The sequence below is a fragment of the Perissodus microlepis genome, chromosome 7 (genome assembly GCF_051167445.1).
Source record: "Perissodus microlepis isolate ML-2025 ecotype Zambia chromosome 7, ASM5116744v1, whole genome shotgun sequence".
In the NCBI taxonomy this organism is placed as follows: domain Eukaryota; kingdom Metazoa; phylum Chordata; class Actinopteri; order Cichliformes; family Cichlidae; genus Perissodus; species Perissodus microlepis.
Genome location: NC_140467.1, coordinates 61,867,974 through 61,885,054, shown reverse-complemented (window position 1 = coordinate 61,885,054; position 17,081 = coordinate 61,867,974). Strand labels below are relative to the sequence as shown.

At 43.6% G+C, this 17,081-nt stretch overlaps 2 protein-coding genes across 2 annotated transcripts in view; both read right to left on the bottom strand.

The window, feature by feature from the left end:
• The window catches only part of LOC146384515 (mitochondrial inner membrane m-AAA protease component AFG3L1-like), a 15,924-nt gene extending 10,938 nt beyond the window's left edge, over positions 1–4,986 (bottom strand). The window contains exons 1-3 of the mRNA XM_084936492.1: positions 4,902–4,986; positions 4,232–4,306; positions 3,814–3,963 (exon numbers count right to left, since the gene is read on the bottom strand). Of these exons, the coding sequence (XP_084792618.1) occupies positions 3,814–3,963; positions 4,232–4,306 (225 nt within the window). The 5' untranslated portion in view covers positions 4,902–4,986. The remainder of the gene's footprint in view (positions 1–3,813; positions 3,964–4,231; positions 4,307–4,901) is intronic.
• LOC146384514 (TIMELESS-interacting protein-like) lies at positions 4,899–17,081 on the bottom strand. The gene is made up of 8 exons (XM_084936497.1): positions 16,866–17,081; positions 16,283–16,373; positions 11,980–12,055; positions 11,533–11,655; positions 11,383–11,446; positions 10,326–10,544; positions 5,931–6,152; positions 4,899–4,986 (listed from the first exon to the last, which is right to left on the bottom strand). The coding sequence occupies exons 1-5, from the start codon at positions 16,999–17,001 to the stop codon at positions 11,432–11,434; spliced, it is 441 nt and encodes a 146-aa protein (XP_084792623.1). The 5' UTR covers positions 17,002–17,081; the 3' UTR covers positions 4,899–4,986; positions 5,931–6,152; positions 10,326–10,544; positions 11,383–11,431.

Genomic DNA, 17,081 nt, shown 5'->3' with positions numbered 1-17,081 from the left:
ACCTCGTTGTGCACAAAGGTGAGAGGCCTAGAGTTCAGAGTCGCTTCGACTTCCGCCAACACAGTACACATTTCTTCAAAGTGGAGTGAAGCTCTACCTAACACCTTCTTGAGGCAGATTTTCACTGATCTGACACGACGTTCCCAGAATCCACCCCACCAGGCTGCTGTTTCTGCAATGAACTTCCAAGTAATTCCTCTTTCCGAGAAAAACTCCAGCAAATGTGGGTCTTTAATTGTCTTCCACAGCTCCTTCAAATCTTGGTCTGCTCTCTTAAATGTTCTGGCATTGTCAGAATAGATAACTCTGCATAGCCCTCTCCTGGCAATGAATCTCTTCAACGCTAGCAAAAATGTCTCAGTTGACTGATCTGACACAAGCTCTAAATGGACCGCTCGTGTCACAGCACAGGTAAATAGGGCAATGTAGGATCTTTTCACAGAATCCTCTGTTTTCACATAGAGTGGCCCAGCAAAATCCACACCTGTAACTTCGAATGGTGGTGACTCGGATATTCTGTCCCTAGGCAAAGGTGCAGTTAGCTGATGCCCAGCCTTTTCCTTAAACCTCTTACACACAGTGCATCTGGTCACAATGCTCTTAACCAGCTGCCGAGCCCGGATGATCCAATATCTCTCTCTTATTTGTACAAGAGTGTCCCTCACTCCTGAATGCATCACCCTTTTGTGACAGTCCTGTATCAGCAGTTCTGAAAATCTGTGTTTGTTTGACAGAATCCAAGGATGCTGCTCTCTGAATGTGAAGTCCGACTGCTGCAGCCTGCCTCCAACACTAAGGAGCTCATCTTCATCAAGGAATGGTTTCAGTTCCTGAATCTTACTGTCATTCATCATAGGTTTTCCTACCTTCAGTCTCTGGACCTCCTGGTGAAAACTGATGTTGTGCAACCTTAATCCAGTACTTCTCAGCATCAAGAAGCTCATTTGCTGTCAGCTCACCTCGCATCTTTGGTTGCATCGTTGTTTTTGCATTAGCTATGAATCTCCTAATCCATGCTGTCACTCTGAGCACTCTCTTCAGTTTGCTGTAACTCTCAAGCTTCAGTATTGGTTCACAGATGTCAATGTCATTAGCAGCAAACTGCATGGCTATTTGATAACTGGATTTAAGTTCTACATTCATTTCGTCTGAAATGTTTTCATCTTCAGACTCATGTATCCGATCTTCTGATACAAGAAAACTAGGGCCATTCCACCATAGCTGGTTTTGTAGTAGGGCCTCCACTGATTGTCCTCTTGTGGGCAGGTCAGCGGGATTAGCCTTCCCTGGGATGTGTGACCATGAAGATGGACTCGTAAGAGTCTGGATCTCAGTCACTCGGTTTGCAACAAACGGTTTCCACCTTTGTGCCGAACTGCAAATCCATTGCAAAGTGATCATGGAGTCAGTCCACATTTTTATTTGGGCTTGCTCCATCTTCAGCGAGATGATCAAGTTGTTCGCCAATCTGGCCCCAATCACGGCTCCCATGAGTTCCAGACGTGGCAACGTCATTTTCTTTAGGGGAGCCACCCTGGCTTTAGATGCGACCAAGCTCATTGTCGTTTCTCCTTCTCGTGTTTTGCCTTGCAGATAGGCCACAGCACTGTATGCCCTTTCACTGGCATCACAAAACACGTGTAATTCCAAGCCCTCTTTGCTTTCTTGTTGCATATTGATTTGGTACCACCTTGGTATGGCGAGCTGGTGTAACTGAGTAAGCTCTGAACACCACTGTTGCCATTCTTGTGCCAGATCTGGTGGCAATTCTTCATCCCAGGAGAGCCCCCTCTCCCACATTGCTTGGAACATGCACTTGACCCTAATGGTGAAGGGGTTCAGAAACCCAAGTGGGTCATAAATTCGTGCTGAGGACTGAAGCACGCTTCGTTTGGTTCCTTTCTTCTCTGTTAGAAGCCTCACTAGTGAACTAAGGTCAAAGGTGAAATCATCAGGCTCTGGCCTCCACACTAATCCAAGCACCTTTAATGCTACTCCATTCGTCTCAGGTGCCATCATGTAGTTTGTGGAGCTCTTCTCCCATTTCTGCCTCAGTTCAGCTGAGTTTGTCATCAGGTCCTCTTAATCAGCGGTCCCCAACCCCCGGGCCTCGGACCGGTACCGGTCCGTGAGTCGTTTGGTACCGGGCCGCGAGAGTTGAGGCTCAGGTGTGAGATGTATGGTTTTCAGGGTTTTTAATCGGGTTTCAGCGTTATTTTGTTATCGTTTACTCTGTTTTCCTGGGTCTTTTCACGTGTGTTACGAATAAATCTTCTTTTTTTCGGTACCGGTACTAGTTTTATTTTGTTGTATTTATCCGCGACACCTTAAAGGCCGGTCCATGAAAATATTGTCAGGCATAAACCGGTCCGTGGCGCAAAAAAGGTTGGAGACCGCTGCTCTTAATTGTTGTGACACGTGTTCGAAATGCAGAGAGGTGCGCTCGATTTGCCACACGGAGCAGTGCGAGAGTAAAGCACGAGGGAGGGGCTAATAATCGGCTCAGTCATTTTTAATGATCGTTGAAAGCCCAGATCATAATCGAGATTAAAATTTGATTAATTGAGCAGCCCTAGCTTGAATAAAGCGATATCGATTCATTAAATCCTGAATCGATTTTTAAATATAAATGTATTTTGCCAGAAACTCAGGTTAAAGCTCACAAAACTATTTCAACAACTACCAAACAGTAAATGAGAGCAGGTAACAGATTCCACACAAAGACGTAAACACAGCGGACCCGACGCATCAGAATCAGCTTTCTTTTTCTCGGCTTTCTCACCCGACGGCACGTACACGGACACGCCGTCGTGGCCGAAAGCCGACAGCTCACTGATTCTGATGCGTCGGGTCCGCGCTTTGTGTTTACGTCTTTTTTGCGCTCGATTCTGAGCTGCAGGTTTTGTCTCTCTCCAACCAAAATTCACTGAACCAGCAGCAAAAGAAGATCAAAACTACGCTTCACATTTGATAAATGTCATCATTAATTCCCTCTTACTTTGCTGTTTGCTCCCACCACGATAAAAATCACAATTCATGCACAGCTCTCTCTCTCTCTTTACTTCAAGAACAGTTTCCCGTCTCAAATCTCTGTTTTCTGCATTATTCACTTGCTTATTACCCACCAGTCTACCGTTGTTTACAGCGCTGTCGACCGCTGTCTTTCTTTCTTTTCTTTTCTTTTTTTTACTTAAATGACCTCGGACAAGAAAGCCTAATTTCTGCTGTTCAACACTAAAGAAATTTAAACTTTTTAAAATTATGCAAAATTGCAGAATATTTTTAAGGTCATCTGCTATAAAAAGCCCAGCCAGGAAAATCTCCTTCATGTTTTTCTGTGTTTTATTCTCAGTTACTTTGTCACAAAGGCATCTGCTGTGATGCTCACACCTCTGATGAAGTCTCACAAGTGTCAGTACTGATAAATGATCAGAATTATAATATTTCTGATATTAAGCCACCTTTTCATTTCATCACACAGACAGAGGATTGGAGGCAATGTTTGAATTTGAGCGCCGAGTCACCTTACAAAGATGCACTCTGATAATAGGGGTTCACCAAATTCAACTTGACTCTCAAACTTAACTTAAACTCTGCTTTGGATTGAACGGGCCAGTGTTTACTGAAATGTAATTACAGCATTCTGTGTGTTTTGCTATTTTTGCAATCTGTGGGCACTGTGTGAACACTTGGTTAAAGGGACGGGAGTAAAAACAGCTTCCTTCATGTGGGTGGCTGGTTACCATGTCATCTGTCAGCAACCACTACAATCAGGACTAAATATCCCTGCAGCCTGGGAGCAAACATCCTCACCTTGCCTCTGCCCAGGTAGCTGTGGACAAAGTCCTTCCAGCTGATCTCTCTGCCGGTGTCTCTGAAGCAGAAATACAGCAGAGCCGAGCTCAGTCCGGCCACCGTGATCGCCACGTAACGGAAATCCTTCTCATCCCAGGGGAAGTCGCCCTGCAGACCAACACAGGCACAGGAGGAAAGTTACCTGCAGGTTATTATTTGTTAATGCGATGGCACGCTAATGACAGAGGAAAGGATGATGCTGATTTGAGGAAAAATTGGTCAGCTACAAGAAATAAGAGATGAGTAAGAACCGCGTTGGGCTGCTCGCCCCTTACATAAAATAAATATATTGAAAAACTGAGGCTGTATTCATAATTCTGTTACACTTATTTTGTAAAATAAAAACTGAATGGTTCTTTCAATGTTTACGACATACCTTCTGCATTCGCCTCCACCAGTCCTTTCCTCCTCCTCTCTTCCCTCCTTCTCCGGTTGGTCCTTTTTTTCCCATCTGAAATTCAGAAATGTCATTTTAGCTACAGTTCCTTTTCTAGTTTCTCAGTTTTTATCCATGAAATATCAGGATATTCTTTTCTAAACCCGATTACTTATTTCAGTTTGACATGCGTTTGATCTGAAGTTACAGCCCCATCCCTGCTCCTGTGATCCCCGCTCACTGGCTCAAGTCGAGGACGCTACTCAGGTAAATTTTTAGGGTTTTTTCATATTAAAAAAAAATTCTGATGGCCACCAAACACATTTTGGCCTTGCAAAGGAAAATGACCAGCAGGGGGTGCTGGACTTGATTCCAGCTGTCATAAGGCAAGAGGCAGGGTACACCTGTACAGGTCATCAACCTGTCACAGGGCTGACACCGGTTTGCGTGAGTCTCGAGAAGCTGATTCCTCATATTGAACATCAGCATTTGAAATGTCTAATTTAAAATGCGTTATACCACCAGTGTATTTAGCCATTTAGTTTTGTTTTTCACATTCTTGGTAATAAAAATTGTGAATAACTATTCACAATAATATCAAATGAAACAAACTTTGTGAGTTTTTTAAATAGTTATTGATGTTTGAGAAAAACAGAAAAGCAGATCTCACCTTTGGGCTCTGTGGCGTAGAGTCGTCGCTGAGCTAACTGGAATCTGCGACAGGACAGGAAGTTAGCTGGAGTCCGAGTTATGTTCTGAAAAAGACCACACAGTCACCGCTGGTACACTGGACACCATCTACAAACAACAACCTGCTGAAGAATGGCTTTTAGCAACTATAAACCTCTAATCAGTGGAGGTCACATTCATTCAGTGGGTCCATCCTTGACTCATTAGGGAATGAGTCAAGGACAAATACTATATATCTGTATTATATATTATAGCTAACTAATACATTCCTGGTTCTTGGTGAGAAAATGTTTTACAATGCTTTACAACCAACATTCAGTATGCAGAAGGGTATCTCTGAACGCACAACATGTTGAAGCCGCAGCAACAGAAGACCACACCAGGTGCCACTCCTGGTTGCTAAGGCTGTAATTCGGGATTTACGGGGTGGCTTAAGTGGTAGAGCAGATCACCTGCAAGGTTGGTGGTTCGATCCTTGGCTTCAGTCTGCATGCCAAATACCCTTGGGAAAGATACTAACCCCAAGTTGCCCTCAGATTCGTTCATCAGAGTGTGAATGTTTATTAGTTTGCACTTGAGTTTAGAAGTGCTTGTGTGAATGAGGCATGTTGTATATATAGTTGCTTTGAGTACTCCAGGAGAGTAGAAGTAAGTATATAAGAATCAGACCATTTAATTCACACAGGCTCACCAAAACTGGATAACAGAAGACTACAAAAATGTTGGCTGGCCCGATGAGCCACGGTTTCTGCTGTGACATTCAGACGGTAGGGCCAGAATCTAATTCAAACAACATGAAAGCTCAGATCTATCCTCGCTTGTATCAATGACTCAGGCTGCTGGTGGAGTAACAGAGTGGAGAATATGTTTGTCAGAATATTGTTTTAAAAGCAGTAGCTTAAGAAAGAACTGTTCATAATTGAACGAGCACTTAATGCTTGGAAGAGGGTGATGGTCAGTTGACAGCAATCTCACCTACAGCTCACATACTACACACTGGGTTACATACATTGTTGCTCAGGGCTGAGGCCGGTCTCTTCCTCAGCCTCAGCGGGCTCAGAGTCTTTGGGGGGAAGCGGGCTGGTTCGTTGCGTGGAGGTGTTGTTGGTAGGCTCGAGGTCAGGATCTTCTACAGTTTCATCTCCATCGGTAGAACTGTTGATGACATTTGGTGAGGACGCAGCTGGAGGTTTGTCTCCTAACATGTCAGCAGTCTGAGAGTCTGAAGGGCCTGAAAGGGTTGAGAATTAGAAACAGTGATGGTTTCAGTCAACACAGACACACTCAGTCTACTACGATTTATAAAAGACAGGCAAAACATCACATCTGAGAAGCTGAGATAATGAAAAATGAAACAGTAAACTGCAGGGTTCATACTCATTGTTCAGGGTCAAATGTAAGCACATTCAAGGTCTATTATGAATCTTTTCCAGCACATTACCAAAAAAAAAGAATACATGTTCCACTTTGCATCACCTCAGTAAGACCACGTAAAAATTAAAACAAATCGTCTTAGGTTGACTTAAATGTTCTTTGTTCCCCTTTTGTTAAAACAGAGGAAAATGCACCACACAAAAATACTGAAAAAGGAAATGGTTGTCTTATATGCATATAGTGTACAAACTCAAAAACACATTTGTCTCAAAAATGAAGATGTGCAAATGTGAACAAATCAACTTGTTAGAGATGCTCATCTCCACTTGGAAAAAACAACCACACAAGACAAGAAATCTGCACAAATTAATAAGTCTGCTCATCAGATATTGATGCTTCTTTCCTACGTGACACAAAAACAGGAGACAGATGTTTGTTACTTTAACTAGTTAAGCACCCACACCACCAAAAATGGGGGAAAAGGGAGGAGATCACATTTAATCGGTTATAACACGAGGTCAGAAATATAAGTGCTGACATGAGTAGTGTCCACAGAAGCCTCTGAATCTCAGCTGTAAACCATTTCTACAAACACCAAACAGTTAAAAGAGCAGTTACGTCACCATGAATCTGTGGACAGGTAATATCCATATTTTGATTTATGATTTTCTGGAATTTAATGTGACCCAAAGTATATTTTATAGCATATAAGCTATAAAATACTTTTAAAAATTAGGTGAGGGAAATAAAAAATTAATTTTTCTATGTTTGAGTCACAGTAACTTTGACATAGTAACATCTGCAGTAATATTTACCCCTCTGATGACAGCTCACAGGCGTTAGCTTTATTTTGATACCAAGACTGTTTACACAGAGTTTGTAATTGCAGAGAAATACTCCGTTTATTTTGGCCTCTTCATTTTCGAGCAGGAAGCTCAGAAAACCCCTGGGGGCCTAACAGGTTAAAGTTCATTCCCAATAAAACTAACTGTGAGATGTTTGACTACATTGCTGTCTGTATTATTGTTAAAGTCCTAAATGATCAGCTTTAAAGTGTTTGTGCTAATAACACCATGTACAGTAAGACAGGCATGGAGAACAGCACTGACTGGGAGAGGCTTTGAACAGAACACACTCAGTTCAATTCAACATATAAGACTTTAAGAACGCACAAACATCGACCTAAAATCTATTTATTCAGTCCATCACCTGTCATATAATTATGTAAAATAAGAATGTATTGTTCATCTCCCTTAAATAAACAGGCAGCCTTAAAGTATGAAATATTCATTCATTAAAGCACTAAAATGTGTCTGTTGTCTCAGTGGCTGATGGTGCCCCACAGGCATCAGTGTGAGCTTAAAGCCATTTTTAATTGTTAAATTGTTTAATGTGTAGGTGCTCACGATAAACACATTTTGAATGAAAGCCAGGGAACTTCAGTAGCACAAAAAATGGCTTCTTTGTGCCCACATGGATCAGTCCCTCTTTTTACCAATTTTTCTTTAAGTCTTAAGTTGGCTAGTTAAGTGTCGGACTAACGATTAAAGCTTTCACTTGAGTGAAGTAACTAATATTACTGCTACTGCTAAGTAATGTTAGCCAAGTTTAAAGCATACTGCATAAATCACCATGCCATAACTAACTGCTGTACTAGCACTGCCATACTCTATCACACTCAGTGCATTTCAATCATTTCTCCAGCAAGTTTGATAGCTAGCAAAATAATAATAATAGTTTTAAACATTAGCCTGTGTTATGTACACATACTCGAAATTATTTACTAGGATTCACCTGTCATGTGACTCAAATCCCGCCAGTGTCGTTTTCCATCAAACACTCATTAAAACAGCACAAACCCTGAAACTGCTTATTAAAATAATATGTATGTATGTAAATAATAGTATGTTGCATTATAAAAAATTAAGCTTTTGACTGCCCTCCAGAGTTCACGTTAACTTCAGATCTCTGGAAGCTACACTACCCGAACAATGTCAGCTGTTTAGTTTCTATACAGGACAAAAAAAAAAAAAGGGGGGGGGGGGGTAAAAACAGATTTTCAATTTAAGGGAGAACGGGTGGATTGGCTCCCCTTAAGGAGGACTAATAACTAAAATCTGAAAGTTTAAAGTCGATGAGTAAATCATGCTCGGGTAATACAATGGAAATGGTCTCATATCACCATCTAGTGTTATCAATTGTAAACACATTTTTATGGGTGAAGGCTCATAATAGAGACCGATCAACAGGTCATTTTCTTTTCTATGGGTCTCATTTAAATCACATTACATCATTTCTGTGGTAAATGAGGACCCTGAAGAACGATTTAATGTCACTGTTAAAGATTTGAAGACAATAGATCGCAGACAGCTGGCTCCGTTTTAACTAAAGAGGAAGTAAAAACAGTTTGGATCACAAGTGTAAGGCAAAAACAAAAATACTACGCTAAAACTAAACTAATGTTTTCTACATGCTTTGCCTTTTATTACCAAACTCCCCACGGGGTGGCTGTAGCTCAGGTGGCAGAGCAGGTCAGCCACTAATCAGAAGGTCGGTGGTTCGATCCCAGGCTGTCTCCTGGCTGCATGCCAAATACCCTTGGGCAAGATACTAACCCCATGTTTGCCTACTGGTGGTGGTCAGAGGGCCCGGTGGCGCCAGTGTCCGGCAGCCTCGCCTCTGTCGGTGCGCCCCAGGGCAGCTGTGGCTACAATGTAGCTTGCCATTGCCTGTGTGTGAATGGGTGAATGACTGAATGTAGTGTGAAGCGCTTTGGGGTCCTTAGGGACTAGAAAAGCGCTATACAAATGCAGGCCATTTACCATTTTAATGTGATGAATCTCTGGTGGTTTGGACGAACTGTGCAATACGGGAACTCGTCACTAATGTGATGACCTTCAGGGTTTCTGGTGGATATATACACTATATCCACTTCACTATATTGTAAGGAGTATTCACTCATCATCCAAATCATTGAATTCAGGTGATCCAGTAACTTCCACAGCTGTATAGAATCAAGCACCTAGGCATGCAGACTGCTGCTACTAAGTGGAAGTGTTTGGGAACGACAGCAACTCAGCCATGAAGTGGTGGACCACGTAAAATCCCAGTCAGTGGGATTTTAGGGATTTTGAGGCGCACAGAGGTTGCTAATTTTCTGTGGAGTCAATCGCTCCAAACTTCACGTGGTCTCCAGATTAGCTAAAGAACAGTGCACAGAGAGCTTCGTGGAATCCATTTCCATGTCCGAGCAGCTGTAGTCCAAGCCTTACATCACAGAGTGCAACGCAAAGCATGGGACACAGCGGTGTAAAGCACGCCACCACTGGACTCTAGAACAGGAGAGATGCATTCTATGGAGTGACGGATCACAGTTCTCAATCTGGAAAGCCGATAGACAAGTCAACTTAGCAGTTGCCAGGACAACAGAGCTCCAGGTTTGGTGGCAGGGGGATTTCGGTGTGGGGTTGTTTTTCAGAAGTTGGGCTCAGTCTCTTCGTTCCAGTGAAAGGAACTCTTAATGCTTCAGCATACAAAGACATTTTGGCTCCCGACTTTAAGGGAACAGTTTGGGGATGGCTTCTTCCTGTTCCAGCATGACTGGGCACCAGTGCACAAAGCAAGGTCCACAAAGACACGAACTCTGGCATGGGAGTCCTGACCAGAACACCACTGGGATGAATTAGAGCAGAGACTTTGAGCCAGGCCTTCAACATCAGTGTCTGACCTTACAAATGGTCATAAACTCCCATAAACACTCCCAGAAGAGTTGAAGCTGTTATAGCTGCACAGGCGGACGTCATGAATGGGATGTCACTCAAGTTCATATGAGTGTGGGGGCAGAAGAGCAAACACTTTTGGCAATATACTGTACATGCAATGTTTTGCTTTTTGTATTTTCATATAAAGTTAATACACCAATAAAGCTAGATGATCCTTATGAACCTTCGCTGGATGTTTTGTAGCAGATTCATTAATTATTTCTGTTATATTGTGTCCCACCTGTATGATACATTTTTGCCATTCTTACCAATTTGCTGCTGCTGCTGGCGTGCGAGCCTCTTTTCCAGGGCCCGCTGTCTGTTCAGCTCAATGCGTTTCTGCTGCTCTTCGGTCAGAGAGGGAGTAGGTGGGGGAGCGAGGGCTTCGGCAATCTGCCCTTGGGGAGCATTAATAAAGCTCTCTCTGCTGAATAGATCAGGATCCCCAAATGTTTCCAGTTCACGTTGTACCTCTTCGTCACCAGCACCTGAACACAATTTCAAGCAATGCTGATAATTAAGTCCTGTGGAATATGGCAAGTATTTCCTATGTGCAGCTGCAGGTGTGAATCCACCGTAGGGCTGTTCGATATAACGATATATATGGTTTGACGATATAAAAACGTCTATGTTTCATTTTACGCTATCGTTTGTTTCGTGGTGTCGCAAAATAAACTGTTTACGGTAATATATTTTCATGGTTTTGATGGTCACTGTAGTGGCTATATTAATTTCTTAAAGTTCTCTCTTTCTCTTATATTTAATATAACCAGCTACGGACGGACAAGCGCCTGTTTTTATGCGTTGTGGTTAGCAACAACGACGGTAAAACCATCGCGTGGCGTGTCCGCTTGTTTATTTTCCACATAAACCTTTCAGAATAAAGCTCAAGAGCCTGTTGAGACTTTTCAAAATAAACTGAATCACATGAACGAGTATGCAGACTGTTTACGGATGAGAAGTTAAAAAAGAGCCGCCAGGTGCTAAAAAATAAACCTTAGACTCAAACGTTAGAACAGGCTTTTCCCCGCAGCACGCCGTGTAATAAATACTCACAAAGAAAACGGCGGCCGTTACAACTTATGTCTAAAAATGTATCGTTTCATGCATCGGTTAAAACACTCGACTCCAGCTACATGATGCGCAGCTGGAAACACTTCACGCAAGTCGAGCTGCCCGAGATTCACAGAATTTACAGAAAATGTTACATTTTTGTGATTTATATCGTTATCGGACGATAGAATTCTTATATCGGGATATGAGATTTTGGTCATATCGCACAGCCCTAATCCACCGTATCCCCATCAGTAATGATTTTTTTCTTACCATCTGTACTTGTAAAATCTTCATGTGTCAGGGGCATGTCCAGTCGTATTCATGTAAGACATGTCTATAAAAGAATGAGTAAAAAATTACAAATTCTGAACATTAGGAATCCCACACGCTTGCAGGAAATATTCTACTGCTTCCTCTCACCTGCACTTCCTTTTTGCTGCCGAGCCTTTCCACTTTGTCAATAAAATCTTCAAATTGCAATTTGGGGTACAACCTGTGGGCCCAGTTCTCCATCTTCTGCATCAGCAGCCGCAGGTCTGCAGCCTAATGGGGCCAACATCAAAAACAGCGAGTAGTGATATGAAAGAGGGCTTTGTGTGATAGGACGTTTCTTCTTCCCACTAAAAAAATGACTTCCAGTCATTGGAACAAAAGACTTATTAAAAAAGACATCTTAATCTGGTATAACCAACCTTTGGTTCACCTCACTCATTTTTGACCACGACAGAAAGGGCAACTTTTGGCCTTTTAGTCTCAAACCAAATTTAGGACATCTATTTAAAAGCTGACAGGCCAAACAGATTTAGCTCAAAAACCAATGTTCATTCACATCTGGTAATTGGTGGGACAGATGTTATCATATCCTACCTCGTGTCCTTTGCCTTTGAACTGGATATTGTCAAAGAGAGTGCCCAGAGCTGGAAGCCCTCTATCTGATATCAGCCTGGGAAAAAATATTAAGACTAAGTTAAACCATTAATGGATTACAAGCAGGGTTAGCAGCACATCCAGGCATATTTGGCTTATCCAATTCAGGATCGTGGATGGCTGAAGCCTATCCCAGCAGCCAGGTCGCCAGCCTGTCACAGGGCCAACACAGACAGACCCTCTGAATGGAAATATCAATGCCTTTAGATGTACCATGTTCAGTAGGCAGTAGCTTGTTGGGGAGGTAGGCTGTTTGGTTTTCAGGGTGCCCACAACTTTTCTTTTGCCACCTGTTTGTACATAAGGCAGTATAATGAGAAATAGTCAAATTTCTCCATCTAAATAAATATATATATATATACATATATATATATTGCAAAGTTGCAATTAATTTGAATATTTTATAAAATGAAAATCTATGTTTTTCTTTAATACAGCTTGCAAATTTTATCCTAAGTATAATCGACGTTCTTACTTAAAAGCTTATTTAACATCCTTTGATTTAGTATAACTTAGTTCTGTCCAGGAACATTGTGAACAGAACAGTAACAGAGGAGTGCCACTGGGACACCCACTGGGAGACCACTGGGAACGAGCCTGACTTATTGTTGGCAATACTAACCATACTAACACCATAGGTGTACAGAGACTGGAAACAACTAATCCTAAACACACTAAAGACAGTTACAGCACACAGTTTTCATCATGCTATACTCAGGGCACGCTGAAATGTGATGGGAGGTCCAGCAAAGATAATCTGAATCTGAGTCTGAAGAAAACCCGTTGCTTCTTGGACTGGGGCCTGTAATCCAGCAGCACCAGCTCTGCTTTTCATGTGTGGCATAACCAGGGCATCCATCTTTCTCACCACATCCAGGGATGTCTCCAACGCTCTGACAATTTTCAGTCTGGGAATTTTCCCCATCCAAATGATGAAAACAACAATGGTATTAGAGTCTTTCTTCTTTAAATGACTGGCAGAGTGAAGATGCACCATCATCACACAGATGCAGTCATTTGTACCCGCCGCTAAAGCGTAAGAAGACGCTGCAGTACTCTGCTAAACGACAGGTGTCGCCACGTCTCCGTTAAAGTTTCGGTATGCCGTCCGGACCTGGAGCTGCTAGCTGTTAGCTTGCGGCCATATTATCTACCTCGGGAGTTCAGTCACGTGATCTGTGTGTGTGTTTACATCCCTCCGAGGGCCGACGCAACAGCTGCCTGTGAGCAAATACACACAGTTACAGCAAGACTTCAGACACAAAACCCAGAGGCTTTCATCATTATATCTGGAGACTTTAATCATGCCACACTGGATTCTACTCTGGCTGCTTTTCACCAGTTTGTGAATTGTCCCACAAGGAGCAACAGGACAATTGACCTACTGTATGCCAATGTGAGAGATGCATACAGAGCCACCCCCCTCCCCCCACTAGGGAAGTCAGACCACAACCTGGTTTACCTACAGCCACAATACACACCCCTCGTCCAAAGGCAGCCTGTCACAACACGCTCCATCAGGAGATGGACCCCAGAAAAGGAGGATGCTCTGAGAGACTGCTATGACACCACAGACTGGGATGTGCTTCTGAGCCCACATGGTGAGGACATAGAGGGGGCGACACACTGTCTTACAGACTACCTCAACTTTTGTGTGGACACGGTCGCCCCTGCTAAGACGGTACGGTGTTACCCTAATAACAAACCGTGGGTAACACAGGAAGTCAAAGCTGCCCTCAACATGAAGAAGAAGGCTTTCAGGAGCAAAGTGAAGGAGGAGATGAAAGCAGCACAGCGGGAGGTGAAACGCTGCCTGGGGGAAGCAAAGGACACCTACAGGAGGAAGGTGGAGCAGAAGTTGGAGAGGAACAATATGAGGGAGGTCTGGAATGGTGTGAAAACCATCACAGGCCACAACACCAAGAAAAGCACAGTGGGGGGGACTGTGGAGAAGGCAAACGAACTCAACAACTTCTTCAACAGGTTTGACCAGCCCACAACCCCCCCACCCTCACCCTCACCTTTACTACAGAGCCCTCTCCCCACTCTCCTTCCTCCCTCGCTCCCCCCCCTTCCTGACACTATGATGACACCCCCCTCCTCCAATCCCTCTCTCAACAGCAAGACATCTTCCCCCCCCTCCTTCCAATCATCTCCCAGTGTCACAGTGGATCAGGTCAGGAGACAACTGAGGAAGCTTCGCCCCAGAAAGGCAGCAGGTCCAGACAAGGTGTGTCCGAGGATGCTAAAGGCGTGTGCTGCTGAACTTGGGGAGCCGCTACAACGAGTCTTCAATCTCAGTCTGCGACTGGGGAGAGTGCCCGCCCTATGGAAGACATCCTGCATCGTCCCGGTCCCCAAAAGGAACCGGCCCAATGAGCTGAATGACTTCCGACCGGTGGCATTGACGTCACATCTTATGAAGACTCTAGAGCGGCTCTTCCTCAACCTCCTCCGACCACAGGTACAACATGCCCAGGACCCACTACAGTTCGCCTACAAGGCGGGTGTCGGAGTGGAGGATGCCATCCTGTACCTCCTGCATAGAGCCCACTCACACCTGGATGGGGGAAAAGGCACGGTCAGGATCCTGTTTCTTGACTTTTCCAGTGCCTTTAATACCATCCGGCCCTGTCTGCTTCAGGAAAAACTGAACAGGATGGAGGTGGACCCCTGCCTGGTCGCTTGGATCTCCGACTACCTCACCGACAGGCCACAGTACGTCAGGCTGAAGGACATCACGTCTGACACTGTGGTCAGCAGCACAGGAGCACCACAGGGAACTGTGCTGTCCCCACTTCTCTTCACCCTGTACACCTCTGACTTCTGCTACAACTCTGAATTATGCCACATTCAGAAGTTTGCAGACGACACAGCCATCATGGGGTGTATCTGGGATGATCAGGAAGAGGAGTACAGAAGTCTGGTGAGGAACTTTGTCGCATGGAGTCACACAAACCACCTGCAACTCAACACCTCAAAGACTAAGGAACTGGTTGTGGACTTTGGGAGGTCCAGAGCAGGTCCACTGCCGGTTCAGATAGAGGGGGAGGAGGTGGAGGTGGTCAACAAGTACAAGTACCTCGGGCTGTGGGTGGACAACAAACTGGACTGGTCATGCAACACAGAGCACTTGTATAAAAAAGCCCAAAGCCGACTGTACTTCCTCAGGAGGCTGAGGTCTTTTAACATCTGCAGGAAGCTCCTGAGGATGTTTTACCAGTCAGTGGTTGCTGGAGTACTTTTCTATGCTGTGGTGTGCTGGGGGAGCAGCACAGCAAAGAAGGACTCATCCAGGCTGGAAAAACTGATCAGGAAGGCTGGCTCTGTGGTCGGCATGAAGCTGGACACTCTGGTGACAGTGGCAGAGAAAAGGACACTAAAGAAACTGCTGGACATTATGGACAATGCTGGGCATCCTCTGCACACGGCCATAAACAACCAGAAGAGCCTGTTCAGTGACAGGTTGCTTCTCCCCAAGACAAGAACCAACAGACTTAAAAACTCCTTTGTCCCACACGCCATCAGACTGTTTAACTCCTCTCTGGAGGGGAGAGGGAGGGGAGGCAGGAGGACAAAGGGGGGGGAACAACTAAGCTGTAGTGCCTCTTCACCTCACTGTGCAATTACCTTTGTGCAATACTTTTTGTTAATAGTCAACGGTGCAATAGACTCCATACTTGAAATGTGCAATCCACTTGTATTTTTATTTTTATTTTATTCCTATTTATTCTATTTATCCCCTTTGTATATTTTTATCTATATATGTCTTGTATTTATATATGTGTGTGTGTGTGTATATATATATATATATATATATATATATAATATTCTGTAACTCTATAACTTCTGTCGGTGCTGTGCTTATTTGGAACCGAATTTCCCAGAGGAACCCACCCGAGGGATTAATAAAGTTTTATCTTATCTTATCTTATCTTAATATCACATCACTTTTTTTGTGCAAAGTTCTTTCCACAAACTTAAGTTTTCAAACATTTGCAACAACTCTGTGTCAGCGTGTCTCTGAGCTTCTGTGCACGATTATTATTCAAATGGTGATAAAAACCAGTGCAGTCACAGACTCGTGTGTTCAACCTGGTTCAACACTGATAGTCTGCACACGTCAATCAATGATTTTGGCCTCCTTGTGTCCCAGCTCACACAAGATGACATCAAATTCCTATTTAAATGCACATTTTAATGCATTTCAACCCTCTGTCGTAATATAAATTGTCTTTGCTACCTGTGGGAGTCCAGCTTGGGTTGGGGTCTCTTCACGCCTCTCCTTTTAGCAGTAGGGACATCAGCCAGCTGTGATACCTCACCTTCATCTCCTGCATTGAAAACACATGACAACAGGATGTGTTTCTAACTCATTCTGTTGGCAGCGTGGCAAACTTCAAGCTTATCTTTAAATCCAGACAAATTATAGATCAGAGGTTACAGAAGAAATGTGCTGGTTTGAACAGTATCTATCTGATAGGTTTCATTTGCTCACACAAACAAAAACATGTGTGTTGTTATTGTTAGAAACATCCAGTCTCAGAGTGATGCTGAAAAACCAGTTCATGCATTTGTTAATTCTAGGCTGAACTAACAAATTCATTATTATCAAGCTGTTCCAAACAGCTTTGTGGAAGGACTATGAGACTATGGGAGGTTGTATTTCTCCCACATTGGCCTTATTTTCCTGAATCTTATTTTTCTATGTGATTCTTCATTAAACCATGAATTTAAAATCTTTCTCCTCACATACAAAGTTCTGAATCATCACATCACATCTTAAAGACCTCATAGTAATCCTGTAAGAGCACAGCAGCATCTACCATCTGCAAAAGGGTCTCCTTCCTCCTGGCCTCCCCGGCCTGGGGAGTGTGGTGGTGGGAGCGGGGGGAAAGCTTCATCCTCTATGCCGTCATAGTCAGGAATGTCATGCAGGCTATTTTCCTGTGGGTCAACCATGGTGAGTCGGTCCTGGAGACAAAGTAAAAGACGTGTGAGCCCCAGTCGTCAACAGCATCAGCATTAAGTTACATGAATTT

Excerpts from the sequence above, each read along its gene's own strand:
- LOC146384514 (XM_084936497.1), bottom strand. The coding sequence starts at position 17,001 with ATGGTTGACCCACAGGAAAATAGCCTGCATGACATTCCTGACTATGAC. Across the intron at positions 16,374-16,865 it reads AGGAGACCCTTTTGCAGATG|GAGATGAAGGTGAGGTATCA; the intron begins GTAGATGCTGCT and ends TTTTCAATGCAG. Across the intron at positions 12,056-16,282 it reads CCCAAGCTGGACTCCCACAG|GCTGATATCAGATAGAGGGC; the intron begins GTAGCAAAGACA and ends ATTTTTTCCCAG.